At 41.4% G+C, this 21,140-nt stretch overlaps 1 protein-coding gene across 1 annotated transcript in view; it reads right to left on the reverse strand.

Annotated features, from left to right (window-relative positions):
- Positions 1 to 4,070: 4,070 nt before the first annotated feature.
- The window catches only part of ARID1A (AT-rich interaction domain 1A), a gene marked incomplete at its 5' end in the record, with an annotated part of 89,941 nt that continues 72,871 nt past the window's right edge, over positions 4,071 to 21,140 (reverse strand). Inside the window, 10 exons of the mRNA XM_081335033.1 lie at positions 4,071 to 7,083; positions 9,422 to 9,552; positions 10,088 to 10,964; positions 12,082 to 12,178; positions 12,269 to 12,394; positions 12,945 to 13,086; positions 13,261 to 13,433; positions 13,701 to 13,833; positions 16,715 to 16,919; positions 17,347 to 17,556. Coding sequence (XP_081191159.1) covers positions 5,368 to 7,083; positions 9,422 to 9,552; positions 10,088 to 10,964; positions 12,082 to 12,178; positions 12,269 to 12,394; positions 12,945 to 13,086; positions 13,261 to 13,433; positions 13,701 to 13,833; positions 16,715 to 16,919; positions 17,347 to 17,556 — 3,810 coding nt within the window. The 3' untranslated portion in view covers positions 4,071 to 5,367. The remainder of the gene's footprint in view (positions 7,084 to 9,421; positions 9,553 to 10,087; positions 10,965 to 12,081; positions 12,179 to 12,268; positions 12,395 to 12,944; positions 13,087 to 13,260; positions 13,434 to 13,700; positions 13,834 to 16,714; positions 16,920 to 17,346; positions 17,557 to 21,140) is intronic.

Here is a 21,140-nt window from a genome sequence, read left to right on the forward strand (position 1 = left end):
TTTCCGGAAAAGCACGTGGATCTTGACGCCTGCGCAGTAACGGAAGATAGCCGCCCTTCCGGTGTTAAAACGCAGAATCATCGATAATAGGAGAGAGAGGGGCAAAAGACGAGTTTCACTATAGAGTTCGAGAGAGAGAGAGAGAGAGAGAGAGACTTCCGAGTAGAATAATGTTCGAATATAATTTCTTTTTCTCAGAACTAGAGGAAGATTGATTAAAAACACGTGCCAGAAGTAAATTGTTCGACTTCAGTTGACTCATGGACCTTTTAAATCGCCATAAAACTTTCTGAGGTTTTGTAAACCAATGGCTTGCAGCTGATAAAGACGTTAAAGCCCGATTAGGCGCGAGTCTTCCCAGTAAGGATACAAGAAAAGAGTCTGTCTAACCTGCGGTTACCCTTATAGTGCATTTTCTAATAGTTGCTTGCCCTGAGGGAAGACACAGTGCGGAAGGCACTGAATTTGTTTGCGGGGTAATAAACCGCCGCCGTTCAAGGAATAGGCTTGCATAGGCATGTGAAGCAAGAGACGCCATCTTTGTTAAGGGAGTCGGGACCGACGTTGCAAAGCCCTTTCTGCCGTAGGACAGAGTGAAGTGGCTGCAGGTTTCCTCCCGCGGATTTAACTACTGCAAGGGAATTGCGAAGCAGGCACGCGTGACTTTCTTCACTGGCAAATTCAATACAGAAAGGGTTTATTGGATTAAAAAAAAACCAACCGAAAATCCACTTCTAAGGCCCAGCTCTTGTACGGAATGATAGCACTGGAGCCTTACTTTCATTGGTTTCTATTATAGTTCTCAGAATTCCTTACTATTTGCTATGTGGTCCAAAACAACTAGAGATGAGCAAACATTAAATCCTGCTTTAAGCTGCCATAAGAGGAGAGCATTGATCCTGTTTTTAATTGTGAGCTCTCAAAGGTGACACTAAGGAAAGTAGAGAGGCTTCTTTCCACCACTTAACTGAATAACAAAGTTGGAGGAGGTATTCTAGTCCAGCCCAGTTCAGGCAGGAAAACTTGTACCATTTCAGATAAATGGTTGTCTGATCTAAAAACTTCTTACAGTGCAGCTTTAGTTGACGTGCAATTCTCTGTTTCTTTGGAGCATTTTAACTACAGTAGGACTACAGTGCTACCTTCTTGGTATTTGAAGTACGGTAAATTTTGGGTCCACAAATTCCATTCCTAACTATTGCTTTGGTTGACTGTCCAACTCCAAGTCAAGAATACCAAGAAACCAATACACATATTCATAATATTCCTAAAGATAATATTCCCCCAAATCTTTTCAAACTAAAACTTTTTAAAAAGCTGAATTGACTTTCCTCTGAGTGTGAGAGAACTGCTGAACATGTTCATGTATAAAACATGGCATTCACATTTGGGAATCAAATCTATGCTTGTAACAAAGTTTTACCTGCACAAAAATCTTTTTGTAAAAACAAAAACAGATATGACATATTTAAGTTCATTCACATAGTACTAAGCCATAGTTTAATGTTCATCGTATTTGTCCATAAATAATGGCAAAAGTTTTCCCTAAGCTAAATATGCGAAATAACTAACCAACAACTTTGTGGTTTTACGTTGTTTCTCAATCTTAGCAATTTTAAGATGATTGGACTTCAACTCCCCAGAATTCTGAAAGTCGATGTTCAGTTAGAAGTTGCCAAGGTTGAGAAATACTACATAGTGTGTGAATCCAGCTTTAGAAGAGTCTAAAATGAGGTTTCCCCACCCTGATGCCCTCCATGGCTTTTGATTTCAATTCTCATAATTTCCTATTAGCATGACAGCAGCCAAACTGGCTAAGAAATAATAAGCATGAAGTTCAATGTACTGTATCTGGAAATCTTCAGGTTGAACAGGACTGCTTTAAATACTGCTGACTATGGTAAACTGCTGTGTCTTTTTGATCAGCAACACAGCCATTTCTCCAAAAAATCTAGGTGAATTCACACAATTGACAAAGAAACCACTGCAGCACTTAATTTCTAGATTTCTGTAAGAATCTAAAAATAGAATCAAGTCAAGGCTCATCTTAGCCCAGCATTTTGTTTCTCACAGCAGTGTCAGGGATGAAATACACATCACATCTGCCATTGTTCCCTTGTAACTGCTACTTGGAGGCACGCCGATTTTTGGCCTCAAGCTGAAACTTCTCTGCTGTAAAGGCCTCAAACCACACAGAATTGTTGCCATCTATTGATGAAATAAAATCTACCCTATTAGAGCAGTATTGCAAACATTCAAATGTCAAATCCTCAGGCAGATGATGTGTACTTAATTAAAGAATAAGCTGCTGACTATTGAAGCATATTTTAACTGCCAAGGAGAAGAAAAACTAACTGACCTTGGATCCTACACAGCGATGGTAGCAAGGAGATGGAGGATTTATTCTTCCTATTCATGCTACAAAATAGCTTCCTTGAGTAAACCCAAGCCTCTTCGTATTGCCTAATTGAAGGTAACTTAAAAGCTAATTTTATGCTCCCAAACATTTTTGGGAGATGAGATCCAAAGCAGTGCATAGCTGTAATAATCAGTTATAATACATCCATAAACATTTCAAATTTGAAAGCTGTCTTGTGAAGCAAACACTCTCTCCAAATAGTAACTCTTCAGGTCCTTGGCTTCTAGGTGAAACAAGGTGATGTAGGACAGAAACTAGCAGCCAGAGGGCAGTTAAATGAGGAATTAGCTTAGAATCCCTACACAGCCATAAGAGGACATAGCTCAATCCACCTTGAATGCTATTAAACCTTAACTAGCTTACCCAGGTGCAAACCGTTAGTCTGAGATTTCTTTAGCAATAAATCATTAATATGGAACTTCTGCGTGTGGTTCTGGTTTTTCCACACCTGACAGGCAAGCAGTCTTCCTTAACCTACCCCTTCCAGATGTTTTAGATTCTAATTTTTCCCAACCAACCAGCATGGTCACTGTTCATGGACATTTTAGTTCCAATCCTATCTAGTACCCGTAGTAGCCCGGATAGGAAATCTTGATTTGAGGATGACCAATCTGTTCGTCAAATGGTAGCCTCTTAAGCTGATGATCAAAACAGAATTGCATGTCACACATTAAATTGGTTGGACTTACTCCCACTTCAGTTAGTGGGACTTAGTCACAAATTGATTTTGAGGCCTCCATATAACTAGTACTGCTGTTCTCTTAATACTTATTTGCGGTAACTATTAAAGTACTGGGCTTTGCACACTATGTACTACTTTATTCTGCAACTGCAACTGTTAAATACTTTATGCAAGTAGTTATAAAAACAGAAGAGGTATAAGAACACAGCACATTTTTGACACACAGCTTACTCTTCACAGCTTAGTCTTGAGGGAGCTTTTTAATGGGTGGGGAAACAGTGCAAGTTGGTGCTGCTTGGCACACATGTACATCAGTTGATTTACCAATTGGGTATATAAATCTGCCTTTAACTCTCCTTCCTCCTCAAATTGTCTTTAGGAGCTTGGTAGTCTTGCCAGGAAAATATTGATTTGGCTCTTTTTCAGCTCTCAATTAACAGAGGCCTGCTACTCTTGGCTTTGCACAATTAAATTGTTACTTATCTGGCAAAAGGTTTAACATGCTCTTGTTAATTTGGCATTAAAGTAGCTTATTATTATTTCCTACTGACTCAATAGGACACTATTTCAAAAATAGCAAGGCACCAAAAAAATATACACACCAGTATTCCATACTGAGTAGGCTAAATAAGTTGTCCTAATTTCTACCCATCCCCTTACCCTTTTAAGACAGCTGAAGACTGAGCTTTTAAATTGTGAACAATGGACTAGCTATTACTAAGGATCAGGGTATTATATTCAAAGCAACTCTTCCCTGATTTTACAAACAAATCCTAGCCATTTATGTATTCAAATTTTTAATTGTGCATTTATTTATGCTAAATAAATACATCTTTACTTTGAAAATGAGTATTGTTTTAAAAGTATTTTTTTCCTAGAGAAACATCTAGATTACATCTGGTTGATATTAGGATGCCAAAAAGTGGCTTATATGATCACTGAGAATGAAAACCCTCACAAACATCTTACCAAGATTTAATGTACATTTATTCTTAACACGTGGAACATATAGTATAAAGATTTCATACTGAATAAATGATATTCATTAAGCCAAAAAAGGAAAAAGGGAGGAATTTACATCAAGTTTTTAGCTACATCGTCTGAAATACAAATATGCAGAATTCATCACTGAAAAAATTTAATTGTGTTTCTTCATCAGGAACTTCAACTGAACCTAGAACTTTTTCACACCTCGATTAGAAAGGAAAAGAAACAAAAAAAACCCCAGGAAAATAAAACTATAAGTTGATTGGCTGCTGAGACAGCAATGACTTTATACACAGACCTGTACAGCATCCTCCAGAGGCAAAAGAAAGGGGGTGGGGGTGGGGAAGAGAGAGAAAGAGAAAGAAAGATTTCTGGCAAGAGATTAAATAATTGGTGTCTCGCTTTTGCAGGTCATCAACTTGTTTAACTCGTCATACTATAAAGGGGTGGCAGGGAAAAGGGGAACAAAACTGCAAGGAATCTGAGGGCATGTGCAATGTACAACATCATATATATATATACACACCTGGCAGCTGTCAGGCTGCAGCTAAAGGTTAAAACCAGTTCTAAGAGGTGATCTCAGGGTTATTCATACAATCAAGGAGGAAGAGAGAAAGAGGTCAGGGTGTTGTAGGTTCACACATGATACTTTGGGGGAAAAGCCTTTTTTTCTCCTCAACATTAACTAAAAACATTTTTAAAAACTACAGTTTGCTGCTGATCCAGCTTTTTTTTTCTTCTTCAATGTGAGACATTATTACAGTATGTTTACAGTTTAAGGTGTACAGTACATGAAGTTCTACACTCTACTGCACAGGCCTCCATTGGACAAGGTCTGTCAACAACTGGTAGCTTCTTGGTTCCTGCAAGATTGTGAATGTACAACGATAAACCACACAAAGAGTTCAGCAGTCACTTTTTGTCCTTCAGAGTTTACCATTAAAAACAGCTATGAAAGTAGTGCCTGTCGATGCGTTAACAGGACAAAGTTTTTTTTCCCCAAACTCACTGTAAACAACAGCAACTTTGGTTAAAATAAAAAAAGTCTTTTTTTTAAATGTAGGCAGAACTTTTGTCTCCTTGAACAGGGGGTTAGGATAGATCTGAAGGGCAGAGGTGAGGGCAGGGGGGAATATCTTTTCCCCAAGGTAGAAGCAGGACAGCGCAGGGCAGACAGTGGATTCTGAGGTGGTTTTGCATAAATAAAGGGCAACAATCAGTTTCTAAGTCCTCCATTCACACACACACACACAAAGGGGGTATAGGCATCCCACGGCTGTCATGATTGGCCAATTAAAAACAGTACATCACAAATAACTTGTGAAACCAATGAGTTCATCAGAGGTGACACGGAGATGTCCAACAGCCGTGATTCGTATAACGTGAACTCTGAGTGGTTCTCGTCCACTTTGGCCAGGGCGAGCAGCGCACGAGCTGCCCGACGCATCATGTCCACACTGGTCGGCTCAAAGGGAGGGTTCTGCATGTGCATCAAGCTGGCTTGGCTCTGCTGGAACTGAGTAGCTGCCAGGCTATCCTCCAGAAAGCCCAACAAATTGCCAATGCTGCCCTTCTGCACGGCAATGGCTCTAGCTGCCAAGCTGTCACCCTGTGCCAAATTGGCCAGTAGTACCACAGCCATCTCCCGACATACGGGATTCTTTCGGTCACTAAGAAAACGCACCATGGTGCTGTAGAGTTTCTCCAAGCGACTAAAAGGTGGCGTTGCAAGGATCAAATCCACATTGTTGTCCTGGATGCTGAGTTTGCTGAGGGTTTCCAAAACCAGTCTCTGAGGCGAGAGGACAGCATTAGGCCCAAGGGTTGGAAAAGGGTCTTGGGCTTCTGCTGAAGGACACACTGCCCAATGGAGAAGTCCATCCAGTATAGGCAAACAGATGCTCTCTGGATAGGGAGAAAGGTCCAACTGGCCAGAGATGTTGGCCAGCGTGACCAAAGTGTTTTCACGCAGCATCTCCAGGCAGTCCCACCACCACTCCACTTTGTTGCAGCTCACTCCTTGGTCCTGCTCCTCTTCCTTCTCATACGTCAGGGGTGCCTGTTTGCGTTCTGGGTGCTTATGGTGCAAGAGAATCAGTTTCCCCAGGATCAACAGCAGACCAGGATGTTTTGACATCTCAAAATCATTGCCTGGCACAAACGATAAACTCCTGATGATGTTAGATACACAGATGCAGCGTTTAGACAGCGAGTCCTGCCAGTCCAGAAGTGTGCAGAGGGGCGTTTCATCTTTACTGTGAGGTTCGTCCTCCAATATTTTGATATTTCTATGGCTCTGAGCTGGACTAATGCCAAATGGAAATTTGCTGCTTTCCTTCGTTACCTCCACATTTTTGACCTCCTCTTCTGCCAAGGAGCCTGGTCGGACTGAAAGCATGTCATCCATAGTAGCTGTTATCCTCTTCTCCGGAGGACCATCAGGTGCAGAGGACTCTCCCTCTTGAGTGACAGGGTTGCCCTCGGCTACAGAGCGTTTTCTCAAAACAGAGTTGCAGGAAGCTCGTTTATGAGTCAGTGATAACTCCAATTTGCTTTCAAAGTGGGTCTGGATGTGTTCAGTGGTGTCTCCCCCACCAATCCGCCAGTGCAACAGTCCACTCTCAAATTCCTGCACCCGGCCAAGCTTATCTGAATAATCTACTACGAATGGATCGTTCTTCTGCACTATCTTGACTGGAAGTTTGTCAAATTTACTGACTAGCTTCTCCTCGTTACTTTCTAGAGGTGCTGTGACTTTATTTGCAAAGGCAGCCTCTTCCTCCCCTTCCTCCTCCTCTTCCTCCACCTCGCAGTTAGAATTCTGTGGCTCTTCTTTCTCCACTCCTTCAGGAGAATTTGAAGACTGGCAACACCTTTCAGGATCCAACAGAGTTCTTTGCCCTGGATCGCCCACTTCGTATTCCTTCAGGATTCCAAAGATTTCAATGAGGCAACGTCGGAAATATTCCACCAATAGTTCCAACAATCCTGGCAGCTGGAAAACAAATAAGACATCCGAGCAGGTTAAAAGAAGCACAATATACACAAGTTAAGTACAGAAATTTCAGACCGTTAGATGGTCACCTAAACAACCCCCTTTTTTATGCAAATAGCATCCATTTTGTCGTGTTCACAGTTCACTCAATATAATCCCATAGTGGTCCTTAATCCTGCCCCAGGTCAGTAAATCTTGTCCTTGCCCATTCTTTCCAGAGACTAGAAATTATACCCCCAAAGGAATATGTTTTGGGGCTATTAATCTAATTTTATTTTAATTTGTACATTGCACTGTTTTAATTTGCCCTGTAAACCGCCCTGAGTCCTTCGGGAAAAGGGCGGTATATAAATCGAAACGAATAAATAAATAAATATCCCACGCCACAAGTCTTGCCCATTGCTGTTTTAAAAAAACTACACTCAGAGGAATCCTCTCACTGTCGTTGACAGTTACGAGTTAAGAACAATGAGCTAAATGCATCCAGAAATTGAGATAATTTCACACGCTCAAATTAAGCATGGGGGGGGGGGAAGCCAGATCTCCTGAGAGATGGTTCAGAAAATAAATCAGATAGTGTTCAATCTGCTTCAACTTCCTTCTTTGGAGGTAAACTAAATTTTAACCTTTATTTATCATATTTTTAAACTGTCCATCTCCCTCACAGCGCGAGTGTCACACACTGGAATGTATGGCTCCTGATGATAATCTAAGAACTAGTATCTAAAGCAAGGGACAGGTTTTGGCATATCTAAGCATTTCCCCTTACTAAAGCAGAGCAGATAACCCTAAATTAGTAGCACTCAGGAGAATTCTGTCTAGATCTTATGAATGAACAAGGGCTGAACTTCACTGGTTACTCTATAGTAAACTCAGCCTCATTTTTGTTATTCATTCAGAAGTAAATCAAATATCACAACTAACGTTAGAAACTTAGAATCAGTTTTTTTTGTTGTTTTTTTTAAAGAAAATGGTAGGGAAAGAATAGTTTCCAAGCAGTTTGCTGGATCAATTATACTGAATGTATCATGGTGCAAACTTGTAGAGTTCGTTTTGTAAGATGCATTTCAGAAAGTGAAAGAAAACGACGTAACTGTTAGGGATTCTAAGGTATTTCAAGTTCCTTTGTTCTGTAGAAAAGGACAGCTGAGTGTATGTGACCTGAGTCGTCGTACTTTCAGGGCGTTCTGAACCAAGAAGTGTTGTTTTCAGAAGGCCTTGGGCTGCATTATAACTAGCATTGATATAATGATGCTCAGATAAAAGTTGAACTCTCCTGACCCCGTATCAAGGCTAATTTCCTCAGGTTACGTTACTTTGCAGATTTTTTTTTCTTTCTAGTTATTAAAAAGCAGCCAGGATGAAAAACTGTACCACAGCTTTCTTTCAAGTAGTGTCATTCAGAAGTAATGGATTGCAGTTCCTACATTTCCATGCCAGCAAGACACTTAGTAATACGAGCTAGGAATTCTGGAATTGCAAAAAATCAGTAGGTAAACAGAACTGATTTGGCAATGAACAGATAACTGAAACTTTTCTGACTTGTTTCAGCCTGTGAAGGCTAGAAATTTTATTTTAAACCACTCTCAAAATGCCCAAGTTTCATACAGGGGGCCGGGTGGGTATGGCCAGGGTGGGTGTGGCCTACTGGGTGGGCGTGGCCAGAGTGCATATGGCCTACTGGGTGGGCGTGGCCAGCTCTACATCGTTCGCATCAAGGCTGCCTATGGGGGCCTGGGCAGGAGTGGGACAGATCTGAGGGTCTCTGGGCCAGGGCCAAGGCAGTGGGGGCCGTTCCCTCACTGTTTCCAGGATGGCTTCGCGGGCCACATGAAACCACTTCGCGTGCCGGATCTGGCCCCCGGGCCTTGTGTTTGACATGTCTGATTTATAGCATGTAAGTATAAACTCTGCTAATTATGGTTTATTCAACAAACATTTAAGTAACCCATGTATGCTAGAATGTAGTCAGGATCGTAAGAGAGGAGCTCCTCCTCCCCAGAGGGCAAAGAGACAAATGTCTCTTTGAAATGTCTGGTAGGCAGGAAAGGGGCAAGATTGAACCCTTCGTAATAATCTATATATCTATAGTTATTGCAGATAATTGCTTTAGTATGGCGAGATACAATTGTAGGTGAGCATCAATAAAGGAAGTACTCAGAAGTAACTCCACATGTCACCCTGGGTTCTTGACACCATGGCTTTATATGAAGCCAGTCAATGTTCAGAATGCACACTACTTACTCATATAAGAGGCAGACTCCTGTATCAACTTGCCCATACCTTCTAATCAAATTTTGGACTTTTAAAGCCCTCTTATCAGAAGTTGTCAACCCACCTGGCTGAGGTTGAAGGTCATTATGCTGTTGTCATCATAGAGCAGGATGTTTATGGTATCTAAGGCCCATGTACTTTCAGCCAGTAACCCAGACTTTAGAGACATCATCACTCTCCATGCTTCAGGAGTTCCTGCAGTGCCCAAAACCGAATTTGATACTTATCAGTACCCGAAATAAAATGAAACTGCATCAAATCCTGCTTTCCAACTTCTACAAGAAGCTAAAAGAATCTCATTTAATTGGCTAGACCAATCACACCTGTACAGGTAGCCTTCATTTAGCAATCACAATTGGGAACAGCAACTTGGTAATGAAACAAAGTGGTGACTAAAACTAAGCGAAACAGCAACTGTGCTCTGACTTCGGTTTTCTTTTGCTTTATAGACTTGAAGGTCATAAATGTGAAGATTGATCGTAACATTACTTTTTCATCACAACAGTCACTAAACAAGGACTACCTGTACTCACAAGGAATCTTTGTGAACTAATCCCAACATCCACCAAGCCTTACTGGGATTCCAGCAGCATGAATCTAGGCACAGTAGCCATGAACAACAGCTGTTCAATGGCCTCTCAGGCTTTGCTAATCCTTCCTTGGATATAATAGCCAGCATCACTACTTGTAACCAGGAAACACCACTGGTTAGGATAAGCAACTCAATTACCGATATCTTTCATGGTCAGGCGCCGCCTCTGCTTCAGCACTGGTTGTGTAGCTTCCACTGAGCCAGGCGGGAAAGTGATGTCCCGTCGTATCATAGGAGGTTGGACAGCTGCTGGTGTTACATGTGAGGCTGGAACAGGAGGCCCAGCCTTCTGCATCTTCATTCCCGAATGGAGGAATGAAGATTTACTTGGAGAGGTGCGGTTTTCCACCGGCCTGGGAAGAGGTGCTGGACTAGATACCTGAGGAATGTGATTCTGCATGCTGGGTTGGGCCTGGTAGTTAGGCTGTGGCGGCCTGGTCATTGGGGGCACGGGGGCAGAAGGACCGTAGGGAGGCTGGCGGTTGCCATGAGAAGGCCAGGGTCCCTCATGGTTAACCCTCTGATCTGGATGTAACATTTCTTCGGTTCGATTCACTCCATGATAGGCAGACCCTTGGGGCGCAGAGCCAGTGCTCTGCCGATTTGGATAGCTGTAACCCATATCGTTACGCCCTTGCCACATGGTGCCCTGTTGTGGGCCTTCCGGAGTGGACTGTATGGGGCCACCTATCATCTGAGGAGGCATGCTTTGCTGCGTGCTGGAACCAGGGGGAGCAGAGACCCTCTCTCTGCCAAACTGGAATGGGAACTGGTTCTGAGGCCCAGCAGCAGGCCGGCGATCTGCAGCAGAGTATGTATTCCCACCATACTGGTTATACATCTCCTGCTGTGGGGAAGGTTGAGCTGTTTGTGGCTGGCTTGTTTGTTGGGTTTGTGCTGGAGGGAGCTGTTGCTGGGCCTGTCCTTGGCCTGTGCTATATGGTACGTTATATATCTCCCCTTCATGTCTTTTGGCAGGTGGACCATAGTTGCCATCCATTGTTCTCTTGTAGTTCTGAGGGGAAAAAAAAAGAGAATTGGCTATTCACAAGCAGCTCTCAGTTCTATAGTACCAATCATAGTATCCATAAGTCCTTCTATGAATATTTTGATTCCTCCTAGAAGAGCATTCTAGTGAATCATGATGATGTGATGATACTTGAAGCTTCAATCTAGATTCTCTCTTTGGACCAAAATGAACTACTCCTCCCAAAAGAGCACCTGGTTGTGAAATCCTCTATGAAGAACGAAAGGAGGTGTCTGGGTTGGGAGTGACAAGTAACAGATTCCAAGGAGACCATCCTAAGCATAAAGCCTCATTCTGTATCTTCCACATATGCTGAAATCTTTTTGGCTGAAGAGCTGACAAAATCCTTTAAATATAAAAATATAGAATGGCTGCATTCAGGATAACACCAAAGTACTTTTCGAGATTTACATGGTCTCCTTTGGGATAGTTATCAAATCTCAAACACAGTTTGAGAACTTGTTGCAAATTCTATGATTAAATTATGCTGCTTGGTTTCAAAATCTTTCCCACCAGGATACAATATACTTGATCCGCTCTGATATGGATAGCCTTGTCTTTATCCATGTGGCTTCAGACAAGAGAAATAATTTATGGCAAAACAAATGTGTGTGGAATTATGGCAGAAACAAGAAAAATCTCCGTGGCAAATAGGGAAAAAAACCTTTCAAACAGAAGCTCTGGTAGGAACTTTTCAGTCTTCATAATAAAGCATTCCCAAGGGGAAACCCTGAGTAACTAAGTTTGATGATCATAAATATCCTTGCATCCAAGTGACATGCAATTATATTTTAGATCTCTAATTGCAGATCAATGCAAATGTCCATTATATATACGGCTAGCATGCAAAGATTACCGTAATGAGGCAAAGCTTCTTTATTGAAGAATGCCGTTGTTTTGTTTCCTGTCCAAAACATGAAACCTGAAAGCTTCAATTAAGTCCTACAAATATTCCTCCCGGTCTTGACCCAAAGAAGTCTGGTCTTTGTGACACTAAGTCACACTTTCTTGCAAACGATATTGCCTTGCACTTTACGATTCCTCATCAGATCACAACTATTAAGGCTCTCTTTTCAAACAAGTTTTGGAAATGTTGGGAGCTTACCTGCTGCTGTGCCTGATATAAGGTGGACTGTTGGCTAGGAAAGGGACTGCCAGAGGATGTACCTTGAGTAGGAAAGTGATTGCTAAAGGAATCATGCCTATAAGGGGAAAAAACCAATATTTTTTAAATCCCCAGATACAACAAATAGTATGAAGCCCACCTATGGAGAGCAGCTATTGGAACTTACCGTTGCTGTGGTTGTTGAGAATAGCGGCTTGGAGAATACATTCCTGAATCCGGAGTGGAAGGCAAGATGTTGGGCTGGGCTGTTCCAGTTCCCAAGCTGGCTTCAGGTCCCATACCTGCTTCAGTTCTATAGTAAGAAAACAGCTACACTTACAAGAAATAATTTTAGGCCTCCTTTATGGAAGTTAAAGCCTCAGAGAGAGCACTGCTACTAGTAATAAAATCTTATAGGCTACACAACTCTTGTTTACACCCAGGTTTTGCTGTGTTGTGCAACTTTAGGTATAATTTAACAAGTCACTCAGATGTTGGATATATATTGGGGGTTTTAAAGACCTTTTTTAGACTCTGCATTTAAAAGTCTGGAGTGGTTCGTACTTGCTCTCTCAGGAAACAGATAAAATAGTACCTGATCCTTTACAACTTCTAGTCATACTGATGTAATAGTACCATCCTTCAAACCTTTTATTTGCTTGTAATTCAGTCCTCTTACCATTTACTTGCTTTTTTACAAACACATGCAAGGCTAATTCTCAGGTATACGAACACTGGAATTTGAAAAGTTTTCTTTCTTGCTGATGGCAATGGAATTAAAATGAATAAACTTACCAAATAAGAAAATATGCTTAATTGAGAAGTATGTGGTACAGCAAGGTAGAATCAGTGCTAATACTAACCTCACTCTTTCGAAATGGCTGTAAGGATAATGTTGCCTCGGTCCCATAGCCATGTTACTCATCCCTGGACCTGTAGCACGATTATAAGGATCTCCCATACCACTGTTGGGAACTTGCCCTGAGGACATAAAGGGATCACTTCCTAAAAGGAGAAAATGTAAATGATCAGCCTACAAAATCCAAGACCCAAATGGAAGATGAATAAATATGATGTTTTATTGGGCAGAGATGGGTAAATCTCAGAGGTGTTTTCATTGATTTAGGAGGCTCAAGCAGTTTTAATGGATACATGCTGGGGTATAAAAGACACCATCACCTTTTCTCATAGTGCCATATGGATCCTTATTTGGCTCATAGGACATGCGACCCATCATGTCGGAAGTATTCATGCTGGGCTGGTACCCTGGATTTGGAGTCATGGAGTTCCTCTTCTGGAACGTAGGGTCACTACCGTCGGGAAAGGCATCCTGAAGGCCTACTGAGTTACTCCTGATCCAACAAAAGGAGGAACATTTTATTTTATTTTTTTATTATTTTAATCCCATTTATATCCCGCCCTTCTCCGAAGACTCAGGGCAGCTTACAATTTAAGCACAAACCAATGTGCTTAGCAATAGCCTTCATTTAACTTAAAAGTTGAACACCACTGCAACCAATTCACAATTCCAGTTTGGTACTCTATTACCAAGGCTGTAACAAATCACCAGAAGTTGTTACATTTATTGGTATAGCAGTAGAAAGCAGACTGGGGATTACCTGATGCCTTGCAAAGGTGCCATTTGACTATGTGGTGTAGATGCAGGAGTTGGGGGCTTCAAGTCTCCTCCTTCAGCCATGGAGCTGCTAGTGGACTGAGGTGTCTGAGGACCTTGCATGGAGCCTGAACCCGCTGCAAACAGAGAAGACAGCCATCAGCTACATGGTAATTTGAAGGTGCTGTGCAAAACCCCAAACACAGTGAACATATGAATAGGAAAGAAGAGATTACACGTTATACAATTCCTTGTGCAGATTCACTCGCAGCAGGATCAGTTAAATTTTAACTGATTACGAGAGAGGGCATTCGTAATTTTAACTAGAAAACGTGCTACTCAAATATCTTATTATGTGCAGACTATTACCTACAAGGAGAAATAGGGTAGTGAACATAGGGGTGGTGGTGGTGGTGGGGTGGTCTTCCGCAAAAAATAAGGAAGGGCAAGTCGATGTCTTGTAATATCTTGTTGGTAGGGGTCAATGCTCACTATTACTCTAAAGCCTCGAAACATAGTCCAAGTCACAAGAACCCACAAAATTTGCCCCAAACAAATCTACATGGCAAGAAACAAGAGAGATTAGAAAGGCTACCTAATTTCTCTTGATGCGAGACCATTTTTAAAAAGTCTGAAAAACCGGGAGATAGCAAAGAACGAATCGGCTGATGCGCTCCCTCTACTGCCTCGAGGGTCCCCTGGCTGGGGTCTGTGGTACTCCTCCTAGCAGCTAGCCAGAGTCAAACTCTCAATTTAAGATTTCCATTCGTTACCATTTCAGCACCGATATCCCTCGCCTAGCCTGGCAAGCTGATGAGTCATTTCAGCTTTTCATTAAAATCCTCTAGAGGTCATGTGCAGGTCATGTTTGTTTATGCCCCACCTTCAGGGCACCCTCTCCCTCTGCTCCGCGGCTCCCTCCCAGTCTGGGAGCCTCTCTGGAGAAGGCAGGGCAGCGCCAAGCCCAGCGGGGAGCTTCATTCATAACCCCTCCCCCACCCTTCTCCCCATTCATTAGCTTTTCAGCTCCCTTCCTGTCCCCTGGGAATCCAAGAAGCAAAGTCTCAGCTGCATTCTAATACACTGACATCAGCAGGAAGAGGTTTCGAGGCATTCCCGGCCTCCCTGCCATTTGTTCTTCCTCCCCACCCCCTGCTGTCCCTCCCAACTCACAAATTTACAAACTGCTGGAAGGGTGCCAATTCCATACACTCTGAACTCGAGTCTAACTGGCTGTACTTCCCAAGGCGCATGGGGCTATTCATTCATAACCAATGCCAGAAAGGCTAAAAAAAACAAAAACCAGTGGCAGAGTACAAGAGAAGAGCGATCCAGTCCAGAAGACCAAATCTAACCCGCAAAACAGAAGGAAGCCAGTTTGGCATGTGCTAAAAATGACGCTTTCGTCACAGAGCCAGACTCCGGATAGCCAAGTATTTTTCCCCCCATACAAGGATGTTGTTCTGACATGCGCTTCAGTGCACTAATCAGCTCTATCCAAAAATGAAGACATTCTTAGCCACGCATTAGCCTTTAAAAAGAAAATCGAATGAACGACAAAGCACAATAGGACTTGACATGGAAGAGGTGTGCGGGCAAGCAGGAAACTTAGTAGTCAGTGTTCAATCTTTAAACAGCCAGGATTATCCTGAATAAGCAATGACAGCTCAAGCATATCATATAGTAGGAAGCACATGTATAAGTCCCTGGCACCTCTTAGTTGACACAAACAGATGAGAAGAATTTTTGCCTAACAATCAGGAGAGCCAACAGCAAAAGGAGGTGGCAATGCTGGGCTGGGTTGACTCAGCCGGACCTTGCATCAGGCGGACTCTTCAGCTCCCTTGTGAATACAGTAGTGTTTAGTTTTTAACTTTATCCCCAACTTAGCATATCTAGAAACATCATAAACATATAATATTGCTTAGCTGTGTACCTTTAATATACCACCTTTAATTTTCACCAAAAGAATGACTCAAAATGCTTTGCCACCACTAAAATGCAGAGCCAGAGCAAGATGGAATGAGAAAGACACACACCCAAAGGGACAAAAGTGTGAAGGACCCGTCATTCTGGGGCTGAGATAACAAAACTATTAGATATCCTGAGATTGGAAAAAGAAAGAATAGGCTGCACCTATTGAAAATTATCAAGTATCTATGATCAGTCAGAGAGCAAGATCTTCAATGTTTTTCCCCCCTTCTGTCCATTCAAGACTTCATTTGGTCCACCCTTTTAGAATTTGGTCTTCCAAGCCCCACCCTATATCCTTTATCCGGTGGATATTATTCCCTCACTTTCATCTCTTCTTTCTCTATTATTAGGAACAGTTTTGCTGGTCCACTGCTCAGATAATCAAGAACATTTCTCTTCTAAAGAAATCCTTTTGTGATAAAAGTAGAACTGCTACTCCATCTGAGTTAATTTGAAAATATATTGGCTTCTCCCAAATCACTGCAATCACTAAAAGAAGACTCCACCATAAAAAACAATTCACGTTCTGACCACAGACATTGCCTGCTACTTCAAACATTACATGCATGAAATAAGCTACACGTTGAAATAATTCTGTATTCAAACTAGAGGCCCACGGTGAATGGCTTTACATTAAACTCATCACCGTAACCCAGTAGATTATGCATTCTGGGTCTTAAAATAGAAGATATTCTATCTGTTACAATATACCCGAAGCTAATGGGAAAAATCTATTGGATAACTTTGTCACCTCTTTCTACCTTAGTGTACAACTCCAATATGTCAATTTTTTTCCCTACTTGAAAAGAAACACTTTGTCTGGAGCAAGGAGAAAGCTCTCTATTTAAAAGTCTAAAAACGAAATCCATGAAAATAGCATGTACAGAGGAAGAGGTGTATATAATGAGTCTGAAAATGTTCCAATGGAAATTAAGATTCTTTGAGCGTTCTACAGTTTATTCACAGAGACTGCCGTCTACTGGAAATTTATCTGTTGTGGAACAGGCAAAATACTCAGTGGGCTGTAGAAAGCAACTGACTCACCTGGAGATGGAGGCTGTATTTTGGTCTGTGATTTCTTGGAATCCGTTGCAAAGATGTCTGGGGGAGGGTCTTCACCTCGTTCAATCTTGCACTCAAAAGCATAGAGACACTGGATGTACTGCTTCTTCAGAGAGCTAGCTGCACTGCTAGAGGTGCCCACGTTCAAATTGGTAGCCAACTCCCGCCATTTCTTGTTCTTGTTAACCTGCATAAATCCAGAAGTGCCAACTCATTTTATTATCCTTCAATCCAAATCTTAACACTCCCTTCCTAAAGTGTACAATAAAAGCAATAACGGCAGCCTGTCAAAAATAAACAAGAGACGGCAATAAAACTTTTTGGGGTAGTTCAGCTTAACAATGGATTAAAAGGAAATCATTAGTGATTTAGCCACAATTTGTTGTGATGAAGTGGAAAGTAATTTTTTTTTTCAAATTTCTTTTCTTTTTCTTTGTTGTATACTTATTTTTTCTTTTTGTTTTCTGTTTTTTTATGTTTAAGTCTTTTCCTTTTTCCTTTTCTTTCTAGCTTGTACAGTGGTATCTTTTTAAGTGGAAAAAGAGGGTTCAAGTGTCCACTTCAAGTATCCGTCCTAAAACTGCTGCAAGGATACCCTATTGTGCTTTACTCACCTGAGTCAGCCCTCCAATCTCCTTCACAGAAATGTAGAGTCGATACAGGTCTAAAGGTTTCCTTCCAACTGCGGGAAGATTGGTCATTCCCATTGCTTTCTCTTCAGCAAAGGCTAAATAACGATCTACCCACATCTTTCTCTCTGGCTCACCACCCAGCTCATATAATTTAGTAATCTTTTCATTTGTAGTGGTGGAGGAACTGGATTTCTAGGAAAAGAAGGAAGAGGCCAATTAGAAAAATGACACAACAGCTTAAAACACAATGAGAGAAAATCTAAATCTCCTGAGATCCTCTCATAAAGCAGAAAAAGAAGTATTCCACCATAGCCTGCACCTATTGCACTTAGCTAGCGCAATGAAAATGAATATAGCAACAGCACAAACTTATATACCGCTTCATAGTGCTTTATAGCCCTCTCTAAGTGGTTTACAGAGTCAACATATTGCCCCCCCCCAATCTGGGTCCTCATTTTACCAACCTCGGAAGGATGGAAGGCTGAGTCGACCTTGAGCCTGAGAGGATCGAACTGCTGGCAGTGGGCAGAGTTTAGCCTGCAATTCTGTATTCTAACCATGGCGCCACCAGGCTGCCTTCCTTCCTTCTCCTTGTTTCTCTTCCTTCTTGTCTTTCTTCCTTCCTTTTTCCTTCACAAGCAATAGCACTTCCACTTCATAGCCCTCTCTAAGCGGTTTACAGAGTCAACATATTGCCCCCCCCCAATCTGCGTCCTCATTTTACCAACCTCGGAAGGATGGAAGGCTGAGTCAACCTTGAGCCTGACAGGATTGAAACTGCTGGCAGTCGGCAGAACTAGCCTGCAATATTGCATTCTAACCGCTGCACCATCACGGTGTAAGTTTTAAAAGGAAAAATGATACAACTGATGTGTTTCAAAGATACAAATAATCATGTTATTGAAACCTCATAGAAGAAAACACTAATGCAATACAAGAACCAATCCCATCTCCCGTTGGAAGAAATTCCACAATCAAGGTACTGCTACTAAAAAGGACCTACTTCCAATATCATGTACAGACAGTCCCAAGATATGAATGAGATCTGTAAGTCTATCTAAGTCAAATTTGTAGATAAGTCAGAACTGTTATTTAGAGTTAGTCAACACGGTGTTAACTGCAACATGATCCAGCTTAAAATGGCGGATGGCATTCTCCTTCCTTGAACTGAACTGCTGAAGCCGTGCAGTGTTTTTATGAGCATGCATTCATTATTTATTAAGTATTTAACTCAAATTTTAATATAAAAGGTTTTGTAATAGTCTTGCATAAATCTGAGTTATCCTTACTTCAGATGTTCTCAACTCAGCAGATGCCTGTAGCTTTTTTAGGTAAAGAGACATTCAGTACCTTCCTTGTAAAACTGTTAAATTATCATCTGTTTATTCTGAACAAGAAGAAGCTATCAGAACAGTGTATTATCTGAAATGCACTCTAAATTATTACAGAAATCTTAATAATATTTTCATTATGTAACATTTTCCTGAAAAAAAATCCAATCCCACAAAAGTAGGATCCTATAAATCCTATAAATGAGTTTAAGAAATGGCAATCAAAATAATACCTAAAACTTGTTGGAATTGTCGTATTATGTTTATATTGGAAAAAAATATCTTCTGAGTGTTTTCCTATGCACAACCCAGAGTACTGCTTTTGAGGCATAGAACCTTACACCATCAGGAAACAAGCAGTCTAAGGATTGTCACTTCCTATGTGTGGACTTGCTTTGTTAGACATCCTTCTTAAGAAGAGTTTTAGCTGTGAAGCTAAACCCTAGCCCAGGGGTCTTCAAACTTGGCCCTTTTATGACTCATGAACTTCAACTCCCAGAATTCCTCAGCCAGCCTGGCTGAGGAATTCTGGGAGTTGAAGTACGAGTCATAAAAGGGCCGAGTTTGAAGACCCCTGCCCTAGCCAGTTTGAAGACCCCTGCCCTGCCTAACACAATGGTCATTTTCATGCATCACGAAGGTTTTCCCTTTTCCCAGTTGATTTTAGGCAATTAATGATTCTGCATTTATACTAACTGGTTTGTTTTCCTGGGTTTCATTGGGGCTCTTCTATTCAGTTTGTGGAGCACTTTTCCTGCTTTGTTGACAATTCAAAGTGCTCTGCATTTTCTTTCATTATGCCAGCAGCCGGTGATACCCATTTTATCAACCAGCTTATTTTTTTTATTTGCTTTTTAATATAGTATCTTGAGGATCTGAATATGAAGGGAGGAACATGGTATAAAGCTTGTGAAGATTTTTTTTTAAACTTCAATAAAATAGCATATAAAAAAGCCAATTTCAAAAACATAAGGCAGGGTCTCCAATGTTTATAAACTGAAGAGCACCTTGGGAATTTTGACAGCATGGTATGGGTACTCTCACAATATGGCTGTCACGGAGGGGGAAATTTCTGCACTCACAAAATGGATGCCATAGTAGAGAAAGACATGGCATCATCTGACCACAAGGCAAACTACTCAAAAGCTCTGTTTAGGTCTTTCCAGGCCACAGAATACTACCCATTATCCAGTATCTTTTTCTGGGCATACTCCCCCCCCACCCCCCAAAAAAGAATTGTAACTCCCTAACATTTTCAGTCTCTAAAAACCGGGGAGGGGGGATTCTACATTTTTAGAAATTAATATTTGATGCTGGGGGTTTAGTTTTTTTTAAAAACATACCAACTTTCCGTTTAATTTTAATTAACAATATTTAATAGGTTTTCCCCTAAATTTCTGAAGTTTCTATTTTACATTAAGCAATGTATTTTTACAACTTTACAATCTCAGTTAATGCTGAGAAAGTTTCCTAGTCTTCTTTTATCAATACTATGGCTAATCTGTCCTTCATATCAGGGAATTGAGTTGTTACATCTCACAGAGATGCTGCCACTGGTATCCTGAAAAACTTCCCATGGAAACTAGAAAACCCTAAAAAAAACTCTATTGCCTTCACAAAAGTTAGAATGTGATCACTAAGACACACTGAAGAATGAAGTAACATCAAGAGGAAATACGGTTGTCAGGCAGGCCAGAACACTTTAGTCCCATTCACACTATATGGATGTGCCACAACTTGCAATGGAGGCAAAAGCTCTGTTCAAGTCAAGGCGTCTGTCCCAGCTGCTATAAATGAACCTTTAAAGCCAGGCTGTGAATCAGCCACACAATCACATGTTTCTCCCCTCAATCCTCATTTCTTGACTTAAGTAACAAAGGATAACCAGGACTATCAGAATATGGAGAGAATAGAGCTGGAAGGGACCTTGGAGGTCTTCTAGCCCAGCCCCTTGCTCAAGCAGGAGAACCTGTACCATCTCAGACAACTGACTGCCTAGCCTCTTTTTAAAAACCTCCAGTGATGGGAGTGCCCAGGAAGTTGTTCTGTCAGGAAGTTTCTCCTTAATTCCAGGTTGCTTCTCTCCTTGATCAGTTTCCAACCGTTGTTTCTTGTCCTGCCCTCTGGTACTTTGGTGAATAACGTGACCCCCTCTTCTTTGTGGCAACCCCTCAAATCCTGGAACACTGCTATCATGTCTCCCCTATTTCCTTTCTTTAAACTAGCCAAACCGAAGTCCTGCAGCCGTTCTTTGTATGTTTTAGTCTCCAGGCCTTTGATCATCTTAGTTGCTCTTCTCTGAATTTTTTCCAAACTCTCAACATCTTTTTTGTGATACAGTATTCCAGTACTAGGGTTTTATAAAATGGTACTAATACCTCGCGTGATCTTAATTCTATGCCTCTGTTTATACAACCCAGAATTGTATTAGCTTTTTTGGCTGTT

Source organism: Vipera berus (genome assembly GCF_964194415.1).
Source record: "Vipera berus genome assembly, chromosome: 9".
In the NCBI taxonomy this organism is placed as follows: Eukaryota; Metazoa; Chordata; class Lepidosauria; order Squamata; family Viperidae; genus Vipera; species Vipera berus.